This window comes from Micropterus salmoides, unplaced genomic scaffold (assembly GCF_014851395.1).
Source record: "Micropterus salmoides isolate LMB-PRFRI ecotype aquatic unplaced genomic scaffold, ASM1485139v1 Ms_hic_scaffold_5, whole genome shotgun sequence".
NCBI classification, from domain to species: Eukaryota; Metazoa; Chordata; class Actinopteri; order Centrarchiformes; family Centrarchidae; genus Micropterus; species Micropterus salmoides.
The window spans coordinates 18,477,457-18,492,518 of NW_024044237.1; the positions used below are offsets into that span (position 1 = coordinate 18,477,457).

The 15,062-nt window shown below is 42.5% G+C and overlaps 3 protein-coding genes across 3 annotated transcripts; all 3 read right to left on the reverse strand.

Moving 5' to 3' along the window:
* Window positions 1–259: 259 nt before the first annotated feature.
* On the reverse strand, window positions 260–5,102 carry LOC119888408 (protocadherin alpha-10-like). Its single transcript, XM_038698966.1, has 4 exons — window positions 5,049–5,102; window positions 4,390–5,001; window positions 1,069–3,339; window positions 260–280 (listed from the first exon to the last, which is right to left on the reverse strand). Exons 1-4 carry the CDS (start codon window positions 5,100–5,102, stop codon window positions 260–262), a joined length of 2,958 nt encoding a protein of 985 aa, XP_038554894.1.
* Window positions 5,103–5,125: 23 nt separating this feature from the next.
* LOC119889278 (protocadherin gamma-C3-like) lies at window positions 5,126–6,908 on the reverse strand. The gene has a single exon (XM_038700183.1). It carries the CDS (start codon window positions 6,765–6,767, stop codon window positions 5,265–5,267), a length of 1,503 nt encoding a protein of 500 aa, XP_038556111.1. The 5' UTR covers window positions 6,768–6,908; the 3' UTR covers window positions 5,126–5,264.
* A 4,652-nt stretch (window positions 6,909–11,560) lies between these two features.
* Window positions 11,561–14,288, reverse strand: LOC119889271 (protocadherin alpha-3-like). The gene has a single exon (XM_038700177.1). The coding sequence runs from the start codon at window positions 13,961–13,963 to the stop codon at window positions 11,576–11,578; it is 2,388 nt and encodes a 795-aa protein (XP_038556105.1). The 5' UTR covers window positions 13,964–14,288; the 3' UTR covers window positions 11,561–11,575.
* Window positions 14,289–15,062: the final 774 nt, after the last annotated feature.

Sequence of the window (15,062 nt, forward strand, 5' to 3'; positions counted from 1 at the left end):
CAGAGCGCTTCACGATCAATCCTATCGCAAACATATAGAGAACCAGTTTTTAAATCCACGTCGAAATATTTCTTAGAATTCCCAGATACAACTCGTAAATCCCGTTTTTCCAGTTCGTGAAGGTTAATTTGTAAATCCTTAGCGAGATTTCCCACAACCGTTCCTTTGTCAACCTCCTCGGACACAGAGAACGAGAGCTGCGCTGTAGACGAATCACACAAACAAAGCACAGCTATTATTTGGATCAAAATCGAGACTGTTAATCCTCCGCGTCCCATCGCTGCCACAGAATGCAAGAAATAAGCATTTTCGAACATGTCCACACTTTAAGTGAATAACAGACGAAGCCCTCTCTGTCTTGTGAACGTTACTGTATTTTCTGACAAAGCACTGGTGGACTACTGCTGCTTCGCACGGAGAGGAGGAGTCCCGGGAAACAAGGAGCCACACGAATAGTGTGGTCTCCAGCGACACCAACTGTTATTTTGGTGTTAAAGTATAAAGGCATGGCTATTCTAAACTGAAATATAGATTTTGTCCAGAAGGTTAAAACAGCTGAAAGTTCGGTGGAAAATTATACAAAACCTCGGTCACTATAAAACGCATTTTATGGTGTTTAAAGAAAAACTGTAAAAGTTGTGTGTTACCAGTGGAAAGCATATTAAAGAAAAGGATATATAGTCTGTCAATGATATTTAAAAAATAATAAAACGTGGCAGGTTTTATTCGTGCATGCAAAAACACCATCCAGACTTCAGCACCAAGGACAGCGTTCTCGCTGGCCAGCAGTAACAACGTCTAATCTCATTTGACCAGTTTCTCTGCTCAAAATGCTTTTATTTGGCACCTTTTCCGAAGCTTATCCTGCAAACAATATCCAATATCCAGCGTTACACCAGTTGCTAGCTTTTCGTTCTCTTTGCTTTCGTAACCATGCATCCAATACCACGGAAAGTCAGCAAATATTGAAAACGTCCAAAATCTGATGACTTATTGCGTCTTTCAGAAATGTAATGACAGAATCAGTAGAAAGACACCAAATATGCTCTTGCTTTACAAACAACTCACCTTGTCTTTGTTAGGTAAAGTCTGAGTTCTGGTAAACGTGTCTCCTCCGTTTATACTGATCAGCTCCGCATCTACAGGCGGAAACGGTGCGGGGAAAACCACTACGTCACTCTTCAGTGTGTCGGAGCTGAAACACACGTCATACTGCTGAGTAGCTTTAGAGTAAGACCAGCTCCCGTCAGGGTGGGTGGTGATCATCGGGGCGCTGTACCTGCTGAAACTGCCGTCTGTCCTGTGGCATTTCACAGCTATTAAACTGATGAGGCTCAGCAGAAAGATCACTGACACCGACACAATGGCGATCAGCAGATACAGGTTCAAATCAGAGAAGCTCTCCTCCTTTATGGGCACATGTCTGAACTGAGTCTGGATGTCAGCTGTGCTTTCAACCACCACCACATCAATAGACACAGTAGCTGACAGGGAGGGCTCTCCGTTATCAGAAACCAACACCACCAAGGGGTGAGTTTTCAAGTCATTGTCACTCATTCTCCTCTTAGTCCTGATCTCCCCGGTGCTGGTTCCGATCCGGAAGAGGTTGTTTCCTTTGGGCTCAGACAGGTGATAAGAAAGCAGCGCGTTGTATCCAGAGTCTGCGTCTACAGCCCTGATCTTTGCCACAAAGTATCCCGCTTCAGCAGAATAGGGGATGCTCTCACTGTTAACGGAGCCGTGCTCAGAATAGGGCGCGAGGATCGCGGGACTGTTGTCATTCTCATCCAGGATACAAACGTTCACAGTCACGTTGCTGCTGAGCGGAGGAACACCAGAGTCTGTGGCCTGAACTTTAAACTGAAACGTCTTTAACTCCTCGTAGTTAAAAGACTGCAGGCTGACTATATCTCCAGTCTCTGAGTTGATGTTTAAAACTGAAGATATTGGAATACCTTTTGAATCACCATCTATTGAGTATGTCAACCTAGCGTTTTCATTAATATCAGGATCGACTGCGGTTATCGAATAGATTCGAGCTCCAATGGGACTGTTTTCTTTTACATAAACGTTAATCACGGGTTCAAGGAAACCAGGCGCGTTATCATTGACATCAGAAACGTGAACAGTTATAACGCAGGTGCTGGACAGAGGCGGAGTCCCTTCATCAGTAGCCGTAATAGTGACATTGTACAAAGAGCATCCCTCTCTGTCAAGAGGTGCATCAACAACTAAAGAGTAATAATTCTTGTAATTGGAATTTAGCTTAAAGGGTGCCGAACCAATAAGTTTACAGCCGGTCTGGCCGTTTTTTCCTCCATCTTTATCAGTCACTGTCACTAAAGCAACGGCGCTTCCTATGTCAGCGTCTTCTTTAACCGGGTTCATGAGTGACGTCACCACAATTTCTGGGGCATTGTCGTTCACATCAACTACCTCCACCAGCAGCTTTCCATTAGCACTCCGAGGTAACCCTCCCTGGTCTGTTGCTTGAACATGAATCTCATAAGCTGGCTGTGCTTCGTAATCCAAAGTGCCCTTTACCGTGATCACCCCGGTTTCTGCATTAATTAAAAACACATCTGCAGGATTGAAGTTTCCCCGTTTGACAAAAGAGTAAGTGAGCCTTCCGTTGTCCCCTTCGTCTAAATCTGTGGCACTCAGTTGAATTACTAATGACCCAGGTGGCGCATTTTCATTTACCCGTGCCTTGTAAAGTGTTTTACTAAATGACGGCGCGTTGTCATTGGCATCCAGAACCTTTACATTTATGTGTAAGCCTCCGCTTTTAGGAGGCTTTCCTCCATCTACAGCGGTCAGCGTCAGTTTAATAACAGCTTGATTTTCACGATCCAAAGCTTTCAGCAGCACCAATTCAGCAGACACACTATGTTCTTCGCCGCTCTGCACATCTAGAGAGAAGTACTCATTTGGACTCAGCCTGTAAGTCTTTACTGAATTGCTTCCAGTATCTGCATCAATAGCCAGGGGAAGCAAGAAGTGCTCGCCCGTAGGTGACATTTCAGATATGTTAAGTGAATATGACCTCTCGACGAATGTAGGCGTGTTATCATTAATATCAACAATTACCACCTCAATGCGGTGGAGTACCATAGGATCACTCAGTATGGCCTCTAGGTTTAGTGTGCATTTTATCGTGTTTGGACACAGCTCCTCGCGGTCTATTCGCTCATTAACGTACAGATCCCCCGTTTTAAAATTTGCCTGGAAGTATTTCTTACTGTAACCAGAGACGATATTTAGATTCCTCGTTTGCAGGTCTCGGATGTTGACATTTAAATTCTTTGCGAGATTCCCTACCACAGTCCCTTTGTCCGCCTCCTCGGAAACAGAGTAGGATATTTGAGCAGCAGACCAGCCAGATAACAACAGGACGAAGAGCCAACAGAGGATTTCGTTATTCCTTTCACGACCCATCGCTCCTTTCAAGGAAACCGACGAGATACAAAATACATTAATCCATAAAATGTCACTTCACCGGACAACATTTTTAATTCCATCCACTCCGATCCTCTCCTTTTCATCGCCACTCGTGTTCCTCTCACAAAGCACTCGCAGTCGGTTGACGCGTCACACGGAAAGGAGGAGACTGAAAATACCGAGCTCAAAAAAACATGTGGTCATCAGCGACCTCATGTGTTACAACTTAGATATTAAAAACGTTTAACAAATGGAGTTGCAACCACTATGTCTCATATTACCCTAGGGCTACGTATAACTGTATACCTTCAAGTTTTAAACACTACTAAAAGTTACCTTTAACCATTAACTTAAATAGTCACATATTACTGCAGAAAAATGACAGAGGTATCTAGAAACAATCTGAAATTAAAGATATGAGTTCAAATGCATGGACTGTCCATATAGAAACAGTACTGTCACGGTGTTCTGTTCTTCAACCATTCAGCAGATAATAAACAAACTGATTTTCATCAGTCACTTTAAAAACAAAGAACCATCAAGAATTTACGAATTGACAGCCTAAGTAATTGACAGCAAAGGGTAGGAGCATGATTCAACTTTGTCACGCCAGAGTTGAAGGATTTTGAGCCCCACCTAACACCGGTATGTTTTCAGCACCATGGAAAACTCCCTACACACGGGATTGCAGGATATGTCCTCTATTTTCCGATTTAAGAGAATACTGTTAACTGTTTAAATTCAAAGCTATGCAAATGCATTTCCAAGTATTGGCGTGTCTTATTTAAGGTATATCTGTCTTGCGCGAAAGCAAGGAGAGACAATTTGCTGACAGACAGCAGGTAGGCCTCCTGTACAATAACCTTACAGTACACTCAGTGAAGGAAAGGTAGCTCGTAATGGGCTTTTATTCCTTGCAATGATTTAAAAAGGCTGCAAACAACTCACCTTGTCTTTATTAGGTAAAGTCTGAGTTCTGGTGAAAGTGTCTCCTCCGTTTATACTGATCAGCTCCGCATCTACAGGCGGAAACGGTGCGGGGAAAACCACTACGTCACTCTTCAGTGTGTCGGAGCTGAAACACACGTCATACTGCTGAGTAGCTTTAGAGTAAGACCAGCTCCCGTCAGGGTGGGTGGTGATCATTGGGGCGCCGTACCTGCTGAAACTGCCGTCTGTCCTGTGGCATTTCACAGCTATTAAACTGATGAGGCTCAGCAGAAAGATCACTGACACCGACACAATGGCGATCAGCAGATACAGGTTCAAATCAGAGAAGCTCTCCTCCTTTATGGGCACATGTCTGAACTGAGTCTGGATGTCAGCTGTGCTTTCAACCACCACCACATCAATAGACACAGTAGCTGACAGGGAGGGCTCTCCGTTATCAGAAACCAACACCACCAAGGGGTGAGTTTTCAGGTCATTGTCACTCATTCTCCTCTTAGTCCTGATCTCCCCGGTGCTGGTTCCGATCCGGAAGAGGTTGTTTCCTTTGGGCTCAGACAGGTGATAAGAAAGCAGCGCGTTGTATCCAGAGTCTGCGTCTACAGCCCTGATCTTTGCCACAAAGTATCCCGCTTCAGCAGAATAGGGGATGCTCTCACTGTTAACGGAGCCGTGCTCAGAATAGGGCGCGAGGATCGCGGGACTGTTGTCATTCTCATCCAGGATACAAACGTTCACAGTCACGTTGCTGCTGAGCGGAGGAACACCAGAGTCTGTGGCCTGAACTTTAAACTGGAACGTCTTTAACTCCTCGTAGTTAAAAGACTGCAGGCTGACTATATCTCCAGTCTCTGAGTTGATGTTTAAAACTGAAGTTATTGGAATATTTTTGGATAACTATCTAACAATGTGTACGTCAGTTTTGCATTAGTTTCCATATCAGGATCAAATGCATTTATTGTATAAATAACAGAGCCGATTGGACTGTTTTCTTTCACATAAACATTAATCACAGGCTCCATAAATCGAGGTGCGTTATCATTAACATCAGAAACGTGAACAGTAATGACCCTGAAACTGGACAGAGGCGGATTTCCTTCATCTGTGGCTGTAACGGTGACATTGTAAAGCGACGTGTTTTCTCTGTCCAGTGGTCCATCTACTACTAATGAATAGTCATTTTTATAGTTGGACTTCAGTTTAAACGGAACAGACCCAATTACCTTACAGTTAGTTACACCGTTGTTTCCTCCATCTTTATCACTCACTGTAACCAAAGCAACTATTGTCCCCAGTTCTGCATCTTCTTTTACCGGGGTCATGAGTGACGTCACCGATATTACTGGGGCATTGTCATTCACATCAATTATCTCTATCAGCAGTTTGGCATGTGCACTACGAGGAGAGGTGCCTTGATCCATAGCTTGAACTCTGACTTCATAAGCAGGCGTCTCTTCGTAATCTAATGTACCCTTCACAGTGATTTCTCCTGTTTCTGCATTTAGATCGAAAATATTTGATGGATCAATATTCCCTCGTTTGATGAAGGAATACATGATCTTACTGTTAATGCCCTCATCTAAATCCGTTGCATTTAACTTTATTACCACTGTTCCAGGTGGAGTATTTTCACGCACACGCACTTTATAGAGTGATTTGCTGAAATTGGGTATATTGTCGTTCGCATCTAAAACATTAACATTGATTTGTAATGACCCCGATTTAGCAGGTTTTCCTCCATCTACAGCGGTCAGGAGGAGTGTAATTACAGACTGTTTCTCTCGATCTAAAGCTTTCTGCAGCACTAACTCAGCAGACACACCGTGATCTCCGCCGCTCTGTACATCAAGAGAGAAATGTTCATTTTGGCTCAGCTTGTAGGTCTTCACTGAGTTGCTGCCTATGTCCGCATCCACTGCTATTGGGAGAAGATATCTCTCCCCCGTTAAAGATGATTCTGAAATATTCAAAGAATACGTTTTTTCAATGAAAGCAGGCGAATTATCGTTTATATCTAAAATATTAACCTCTATGCGGTGTGCAGCCATTGGATTGTTTAGAACAGCCTGTATTTTTAACAAGCATTTTACCACATTCGGACACAGCTCCTCTCTGTCTATTCTCTCGTCAACAAAGATGTTCCCGGTCCGCAAATTCACGTCAAAATATCTCTTACTGTGACTCGAAACAATACGTAGATCCCTGGTCTCTAGTTCCTGTACATTGAGGTTTAAATCCTTTGCAATATTCCCCACTACCGTGCCTTTGTTCACCTCCTCGGAGATCGAGTAGGATATCTGCGAAGCAGACCGGTCACAAATACAAAGAAACACAACAATGTGAATCCAGACGTAATCCTGCTGTCGTCGAATATACATTGTTGATGCAACAAAACAACTGAATCCAATCGATCATTTATCCTCAGCACAAAAATTTCCGTCCGAAGAAATATTGTTGTGAGAAAGCTCCTACTCTTCTCGTCACAGCACCTTCCGAGGTGGCACTGATGACCAATCACGATGATTTATTTATTTTTCCTCATGCAGGGAGGAGGAGTTTTAGCTATACAAACACAGTCATGGTCTCCTGCGACATCATGTGGTGAATGATAGGTCCGCAAATACAATCCAGCGTATTAGACAGAAAAAAAACTTTAAAATACCGGGTAAAATATGAATGGTGAGGTTTAGTAGGTAAATACTTGTTTTAATATTTAGAGTGTGACAACCCTGGCTTACTGGAACAGTATTTCAATGGCTGTATGAACTATTGTTTAAAGTACAAATAATACAGAGGAAAACTACATTGAATAAAATTCCACAGTGCAATTGTTATATTTTAAAAATACCATACTTTGATTGATTCATCAATTAAAGAAACTAGTTTGATTCACCGCAGGATTGTACAGATACCACATATTGTCAACACACAGTCAAGCACCACGGGCAGCGCCTTTTCACTAATTTCAGTTCTGGAGACATTGCAAATGTTAGATCAAGCAGAATGATACTATCTACATGCATCCGAGGTTGCAAGGTTGGCACCACGGAGACCCCTGTTTCATTTCAGGCAAAGAACACTTTATATCCTTTCAAACAATAGGTCAATGCTTTCAACAGGCCTGAGACCAACGTGTTTTGCAGCTGAATGGCACAAAATCGTAATTCAGCACCACGGAGAACTCAATCTAGATACTGGTAAAATAAAAAATAAAAAAGTCCAATCGTCCCACTGCAACTTTTCATTGACGAGCTACATTATGTAGCCTACGTTTTAATATATCAAAATGTATTGAGACTCAAAAGCAGTAAAGGAATTGCATTATATTTTTATAAACGCATTGTTCTGTTTTAGAAGAACTCGTCACAAATGTTCTTACCTCGTCTTTGTTAGGTAAAGTCTGAGTTCTGGTGAAAGTGTCTCCTCCGTTTATACTGATCAGCTCCGCATCTACAGGCGGAAACGGTGCGGGGAAAACCACTACGTCACTCTTCAGTGTGTCGGAGCTGAAACACACGTCATACTGCTGAGTAGCTTTAGAGTAAGACCAGCTCCCGTCAGGGTGGGTGGTGATCATTGGGGCGCTGTACCTGCTGAAACTGCCGTCTGTCCTGTGGCATTTCACAGCTATTAAACTGATGAGGCTCAGCAGAAAGATCACTGACACCGACACAATGGCGATCAGCAGATACAGGTTCAAATCAGAGAAGCTCTCCTCCTTTATGGGCACATGTCTGAACTGAGTCTGGATGTCAGCTGTGCTTTCAACCACCACCACATCAATAGACACAGTAGCTGACAGGGAGGGCTCTCCGTTATCAGAAACCAACACCACCAAGGGGTGAGTTTTCAGTCATTGTCACTCATTCTCCTCTTAGTCCTGATCTCCCCGGTGCTGGTTCCGATCCGGAAGAGGTTGTTTCCTTTGGGCTCAGACAGGTGATAAGAAAGCAGCGCGTTGTATCCAGAGTCTGCGTCTACAGCCCTGATCTTTGCCACAAAGTATCCCGCTTCAGCAGAATAGGGGATGCTCTCACTGTTAACGGAGCCGTGCTCAGAATAGGGCGCGAGGATCGCGGGACTGTTGTCATTCTCATCCAGGATACAAACGTTCACAGTCACGTTGCTGCTGAGCGGAGGAACACCAGAGTCTGTGGCCTGAACTTTAAACTGGAACGTCTTTAACTCCTCGTAGTTAAAAGACTGCAGGCTGACTATATCTCCAGTCTCTGAGTTGATGTTTAAAACTGAAGTTATTGGAATATTTTTTGGATAACTATCTAACAATGTGTACGTCAGTTTTGCATTAGTTTCCATATCAGGATCAAATGCATTTATTGTATAAATAACAGAGCCGATTGGACTGTTTTCTTTCACATAAACATTAATCACAGGCTCCATAAATCGAGGTGCGTTATCATTAACATCAGAAACGTGAACAGTAATGACCCTGAAACTGGACAGAGGCGGATTTCCTTCATCTGTGGCTGTAACGGTGACATTGTAAAGCGACGTGTTTTCTCTGTCCAGTGGTCCATCTACTACTAATGAATAGTCATTTTTATAGTTGGACTTCAGTTTAAACGGAACAGACCCAATTACCTTACAGTTAGTTACACCGTTGTTTCCTCCATCTTTATCACTCACTGTAACCAAAGCAACTATTGTCCCCAGTTCTGCATCTTCTTTTACCGGGGTCATGAGTGACGTCACCGATATTACTGGGGCATTGTCATTCACATCAATTATCTCTATCAGCAGTTTGGCATGTGCACTACGAGGAGAGGTGCCTTGATCCATAGCTTGAACTCTGACTTCATAAGCAGGCGTCTCTTCGTAATCTAATGTACCCTTCACAGTGATTTCTCCTGTTTCTGCATTTAGATCGAAAATATTTGATGGGTCAATATTTCCTCCTTTGATAAACAAATACAGGATCTTACTGTTCATTCCCTCGTCTAAATCTGTTGCATTTAATGTTATTACCACTGTTCCAGGTGCAGTATTTTCACGCACACGCACTTTATAAAGCGATTTGCTAAAAAATGGTGTATTGTCGTTTGCATCTATTACATTTACATTTATCTGCAATGACCCTGATCTAGCAGGTTTTCCTCCATCTACAGCGGTCAGGAGGAGTGTAATAACGGGCTGTTTCTCTCGATCTAAAGCTTTCTGCAGCACTAACTCAGCAGACACACCGTGATCTCCGCTGCTCTGTAAATCAAGAGAGAAATGTTCATTTTGGCTCAGCTTGTAAGTCTTCACTGAGTTGCTGCCTATGTCCGCATCCACTGCTATTGGGAGAAAAAATCGCTCCCCCGGTGACAATGATTCTGATATATTGAATAAATGCGACCGTTCAACGAAAACAGGCGAGTTATCATTTATATCTAAAACATTTACTTCAATTCGATGTGCAGTCATTGGATTGTTTAGAACGGCCTGTAATTTCAAGGAGCATTTTACCGTATTGGGACAAAAGTCTTCTCTGTCTATTCTTTCGTCAACAAACATGTTTCCGGTCCGCAAATTCACGTCAAAATATTTCTTCTTGTAACCTGAAACAATTTGTAGATCCCTGTTTCCCAGGTCCTGTACATTGATGTTCAAATCCTTTGCAATATTCCCCACCACGGTGCCTTTGTTCACCTCCTCGGAGATGGAGTAAGATATCTGAGAGGCAGAGGAGTCACAAAGACAAAGCAGCAAAATGATTTGAATCCAGGCGTTTTCCTTTTGTCGTCGCACATACATCCTTGTTATCATAAAAGAGCTGAACCCAGTCAAGCGTGAATCCCCAGGAATAGGTGATTCTTTAGATAGCAGCTCGTTATGTTTAAGCTCCAGCCTTTCTCGTCACAAGTCACAACACCATCGAATGCCTACGAGATTTTAATGGCTGATGACGATTTCATTTCCCCTCAGCCATGGAGGAGGAGTTTTAGATAGACAGGAACACTGTAATCTATGGTCTCCAGCGACATCCTGTGGTAAATGATTGATAAGGCCCACTTTTACTTGGTCAAATAAGTTGCAATACTGTATATTTCTACAGAAATAATTTTCTCATGGGCTACAAATTCAGTTCAACCTCGAACGGTGATTGGCTTATCAAGTACTTACAAGCTCATCAAGTATACACATATTCTTACCAATGTTTGGTATTTAAACATTTAGTTAAATAATCAGAGTGCAACAATCATCCATCGAAGGATATTTCATAACCAGACGAACACTTAAAAGTTAAAATATTGAAATGCATCCAGAAAAAAATGAAGAGTAAGATACTCATGGAGGTTTAAAACAAAATGAAGTAGTTTAACTAAACACTAATAATAATGACATAAATGTCTACTTGTTGCATGGTATATTGCGTAGAAATCATGTGTTACAGCTACAAGTCTGACTTCAGATCCACAGAGAGAGCCATTTCATAAACCTGTATATCGAAGTTTTTACAGTTCAGTGTTAAAATGGTGTTTGAGAGCAGGGTGGTAGTGAAACCAAAGAGCGGTAAGTTCATCACAATGGCAAGTGCTGTCTCACTAATGAGCAGCTGAGGTCACGTCGCCCTATGCTGTTGAGTTTTTTCCAGAGGACATAAAGGAGCGGGTTTACGGCACAGTGGCGTTGAAGCCCAAGGTTGTGAAAACTTAGTTCAGAACCATGGTCAGCGATATTTAAAATGATAAAATGGTTATCATGTCAACGTACCTACATGAAAGATTTTCAGAGAATTTCAAACGATTTTCTTTCTACGTCGCCGCATTACCTACTGTGACATAAACGAACAGATGGCTTTTTGAATATATATGTCTCTAAGAGGTTATGCAAAATAGTAGCATTAAATACATTTTGTGTGTTGTTTTACACATATAGGTGTAGCTTAAAGACAAGAGCACGCAAAAGGTAACAAATCCTCACAGGACTATGAGTTGCTACTGCTAGTTGTAATGACGGAGATTGACCCCTTGACCATTGGTGATTTCCACAAAATACAACTGCTTCTAAGTGTGGTCGTGCGTTCTTAAAAACTTAGATTTGTTGTTTATTAACAAGTGGCAAAGAAGAAGTCACTGTTGTCACCTTGCTGACACATTCATTGACTTCATATTCAACCAAACTAGGATAAAATTTCATAGGCAGGTGGTACTCATAAGAAGTCGAATGATAAAAGCATTAATTACAAAATATATCCTACCTTGTCTTTGTTAGGTAAAGTCTGAGTTCTGGTGAAAGTGTCTCCTCCGTTTATACTGATCAGCTCCGCATCTACAGGCGGAAACGGTGCGGGGAAAACCACTACGTCACTCTTCAGTGTGTCGGAGCTGAAACACACGTCATACTGCTGAGTAGCTTTAGAGTAAGACCAGCTCCCGTCAGGGTGGGTGGTGATCATTGGGGCGCTGTACCTGCTGAAACTGCCGTCTGTCCTGTGGCATTTCACAGCTATTAAACTGATGAGGCTCAGCAGAAAGATCACTGACACCGACACAATGGCGATCAGCAGATACAGGTTCAAATCAGAGAAGCTCTCCTCCTTTATGGGCACATGTCTGAACTGAGTCTGGATGTCAGCTGTGCTTTCAACCACCACCACATCAATAGACACAGTAGCTGACAGGGAGGGCTCTCCGTTATCAGAAACCAACACCACCAAGGGGTGAGTTTTCAGGTCATTGTCACTCATTCTCCTCTTAGTCCTGATCTCCCCGGTGCTGGTTCCGATCCGGAAGAGGTTGTTTCCTTTGGGCTCAGACAGGTGATAAGAAAGCAGCGCGTTGTATCCAGAGTCTGCGTCTACAGCCCTGATCTTTGCCACAAAGTATCCCGCTTCAGCAGAATAGGGGATGCTCTCACTGTTAACGGAGCCGTGCTCAGAATAGGGCGCGAGGATCGCGGGACTGTTGTCATTCTCATCCAGGATACAAACGTTCACAGTCACGTTGCTGCTGAGCGGAGGAACACCAGAGTCTGTGGCCTGAACTTTAAACTGGAACGTCTTTAACTCCTCGTAGTTAAAAGACTGCAGGCTGACTATATCTCCAGTCTCTGAGTTGATGTTTAAAACTGAAGTTATTGGAATATTTTTTGGATAACTATCTAACAATGTGTAAGCCAGCTTTGCATTAGTTTCCGTATCAGGATCAAATGCATTTATTGTATAAATAACAGAGCCGATTGGACTGTTTTCTTTCACATAAACATTAATCACAGGCTCCATAAATCGAGGTGCGTTATCATTAACATCAGAAACGTGAACAGTAATGACCCTGAAACTGGACAGAGGCGGATTTCCTTCATCTGTGGCTGTAACGGTGACATTGTAAAGCGACGTGTTTTCTCTGTCCAGTGGTCCATCTACTACTAATGAATAGTCATTTTTATAGTTGGACTTCAGTTTAAACGGAACAGACCCAATTACCTTACAGTTAGTTACACCGTTGTTTCCTCCATCTTTATCACTCACTGTAACCAAAGCAACTATTGTCCCCAGTTCTGCATCTTCTTTTACCGGGGTCATGAGTGACGTCACCGATATTACTGGGGCATTGTCATTCACATCAATTATCTCTATCAGAAGTTTAGCATGTGCACTACGAGGAAAATTGCCTTGATCCATAGCTTGAACTCTGACTTCATAAGCAGGCGTCTCTTCGTAATCTAATGTACCCTTCACAGTGATTTCTCCTGTTTCTGCATTTAGATCAAACATATTTGATGGATCAATATTTCCTCGTTTGATCAATGAATACATTATCTTACTGTTCATTCCCTCGTCTAAATCTGTTGCATTTAGCTTTATTACCACTGTTCCGTATGGTGTGTTTTCACGCACACGCACTTTATAGAGCGATTTGCTGAATATTGGTGTATTATCATTCACATCTAAAACATTAACATTTATTTGCAATGACCCTGATCTAGCAGGTTTTCCTCCATCTACAGCGGTCAGGAGGAGTGTAATAACGGGCTGTTTCTCTCGATCTAAAGCTTTCTGCAGCACTAACTCAGCAGACACACCGTGATCTCCGCTGCTCTGTAAATCAAGAGAGAAATGTTCATTTTGGCTCAGCTTGTAGGTCTTCACCGAGTTGCTGCCTATGTCCGCATCCACTGCTATTGGGAGAAGATATCTCTCCCCCGGTGACATCGACTCGGAGATGTTTAACGAATACGACTTTTCAAGGAATTCTGGCGAATTATCATTTATGTCTAAAACACTGACCTCAATGCGGTGTACATTCATTGGATTGCTTAAAACAGCCTGTATTTTGAGGGTGCATTGTGCCGTGTTAGGACACAGCTCTTCTCTGTTTATCCTCTCGTTAACAAAGATATTCCCGGTCCGCAAATTCACGTCAAAATATCTCTTACTGTAACTCGAAACAATACGTAGATCCCTGGTCTCTAGTTCCTGTACATTCACGTTCACATCCTTTGCAATATTCCCCACCACGGTGCCTTTGTTCACCTCCTCGGAAATGGAGTAAGATAATTGTGAAGCAGACCGTTCACAAAGACACAGCAGTGCAACAATATGAATCCAGGCATACTTCTCGTTTCCCATCGTCAAACAATAAACACTGAATCTCCCTGATCATGTATATCCAGTTTATATATCCGCCATAAACACGACTATCAAGCGGCAGCCGGTCTTCTCGCCAGAGTACAATCCCCGTGTCTGTCTAAACTGATGGCCAATGACGGTTTTAGATTTCCTTTACAGGGAGGAGTTTTACACATATTATAACAGCTGTGTATCTACGGTCTCCAACGACACCATGTGGTAAATGAAAGATAAGTCAGTATAAATGTGGTTAACACTTAGCCCAGATTATTTACAGTATTATAAAAGGCGTTTCATTTCAATCGTTTGAAAACAAATGCCTAAATTATATGGAAATTAAATCGAAGTTTTTTTGTTAGTCTCATATGGACTTCCACATGGGATTTATTTATTTAATCTTGTCATTTGTCAAATGCAAATCACAATATTTGAGAACCATTCAAGTCTATATAAGTCCTAGTGTTTCGGTGTATCCAGGGTTGAATCATTTTAGGTATTTTTAGGTAAATTAGCTATTGAATAAAATGCATTAATTGGTCAATTAGTGAAAAAGTCAACCTCGTTTTCAGGTCCTGTTGACTTGTGTTTGCACAATTACACTAACAGTGTAAACAAAATTAAACAGTTCATAGAAAACTGAAGAACACATACCTTGTCTTTATTAGGTAAAGTCTGAGTTCTGGTAAAAGTGTCTCCTCCGTTTATACTGATCAGCTCCGCATCTACAGGCGGAAACGGTGCGGGGAAAACCACTACGTCACTCTTCAGTGTGTCGGAGCTGAAACACACGTCATACTGCTGAGTAGCTTTAGAGTAAGACCAACTCCCGTCAGGGTGGGTGGTGATCATCGGGGCGCTGTACCTGCTGAAACTGCCGTCTGTCCTGTGGCATTTCACAGCTATTAAACTGATGAGGCTCAGCAGAAAGATCACTGACACCGACACAATGGCGATCAGCAGATACAGGTTCAAATCAGAGAAGCTCTCCTCCTTTATGGGCACATGTCTGAACTGAGTCTGGATGTCAGCTGTGCTTTCAACCACCACCACATCAATAGACACAGTAGCTGACAGGGAGGGCTCTCCGTTATCAGAAACC

What these genes read in the sequence shown, in the direction of transcription:
- LOC119889278 (XM_038700183.1), bottom strand. Translation starts at nt 6,767, where the DNA reads ATGTATATTCGACGACAGCAGGATTACGTCTGGATTCACATTGTTGTG.
- LOC119888408 (XM_038698966.1), bottom strand. Translation starts at nt 5,102, where the DNA reads ATGACAACAGTCCCGCGATCCTCGCGCCCTATTCTGAGCACGGCTCCG. An exon ending in CTTTACCTAATAAAGACAAG is followed by an intron (nt 3,340 to 4,389) that starts GTGAGTTGTTTG and finishes GTTTCCGAGGAG; the next exon opens with GCGGACAAAGGGACTGTGGT. An exon ending in CTTTACCTAACAAAGACAAG is followed by an intron (nt 281 to 1,068) that starts GTGAGTTGTTTG and finishes ATTCTGTGGCAG; the next exon opens with CGATGGGACGCGGAGGATTA.
- LOC119889271 (XM_038700177.1), bottom strand. Translation starts at nt 13,963, where the DNA reads ATGGGAAACGAGAAGTATGCCTGGATTCATATTGTTGCACTGCTGTGT.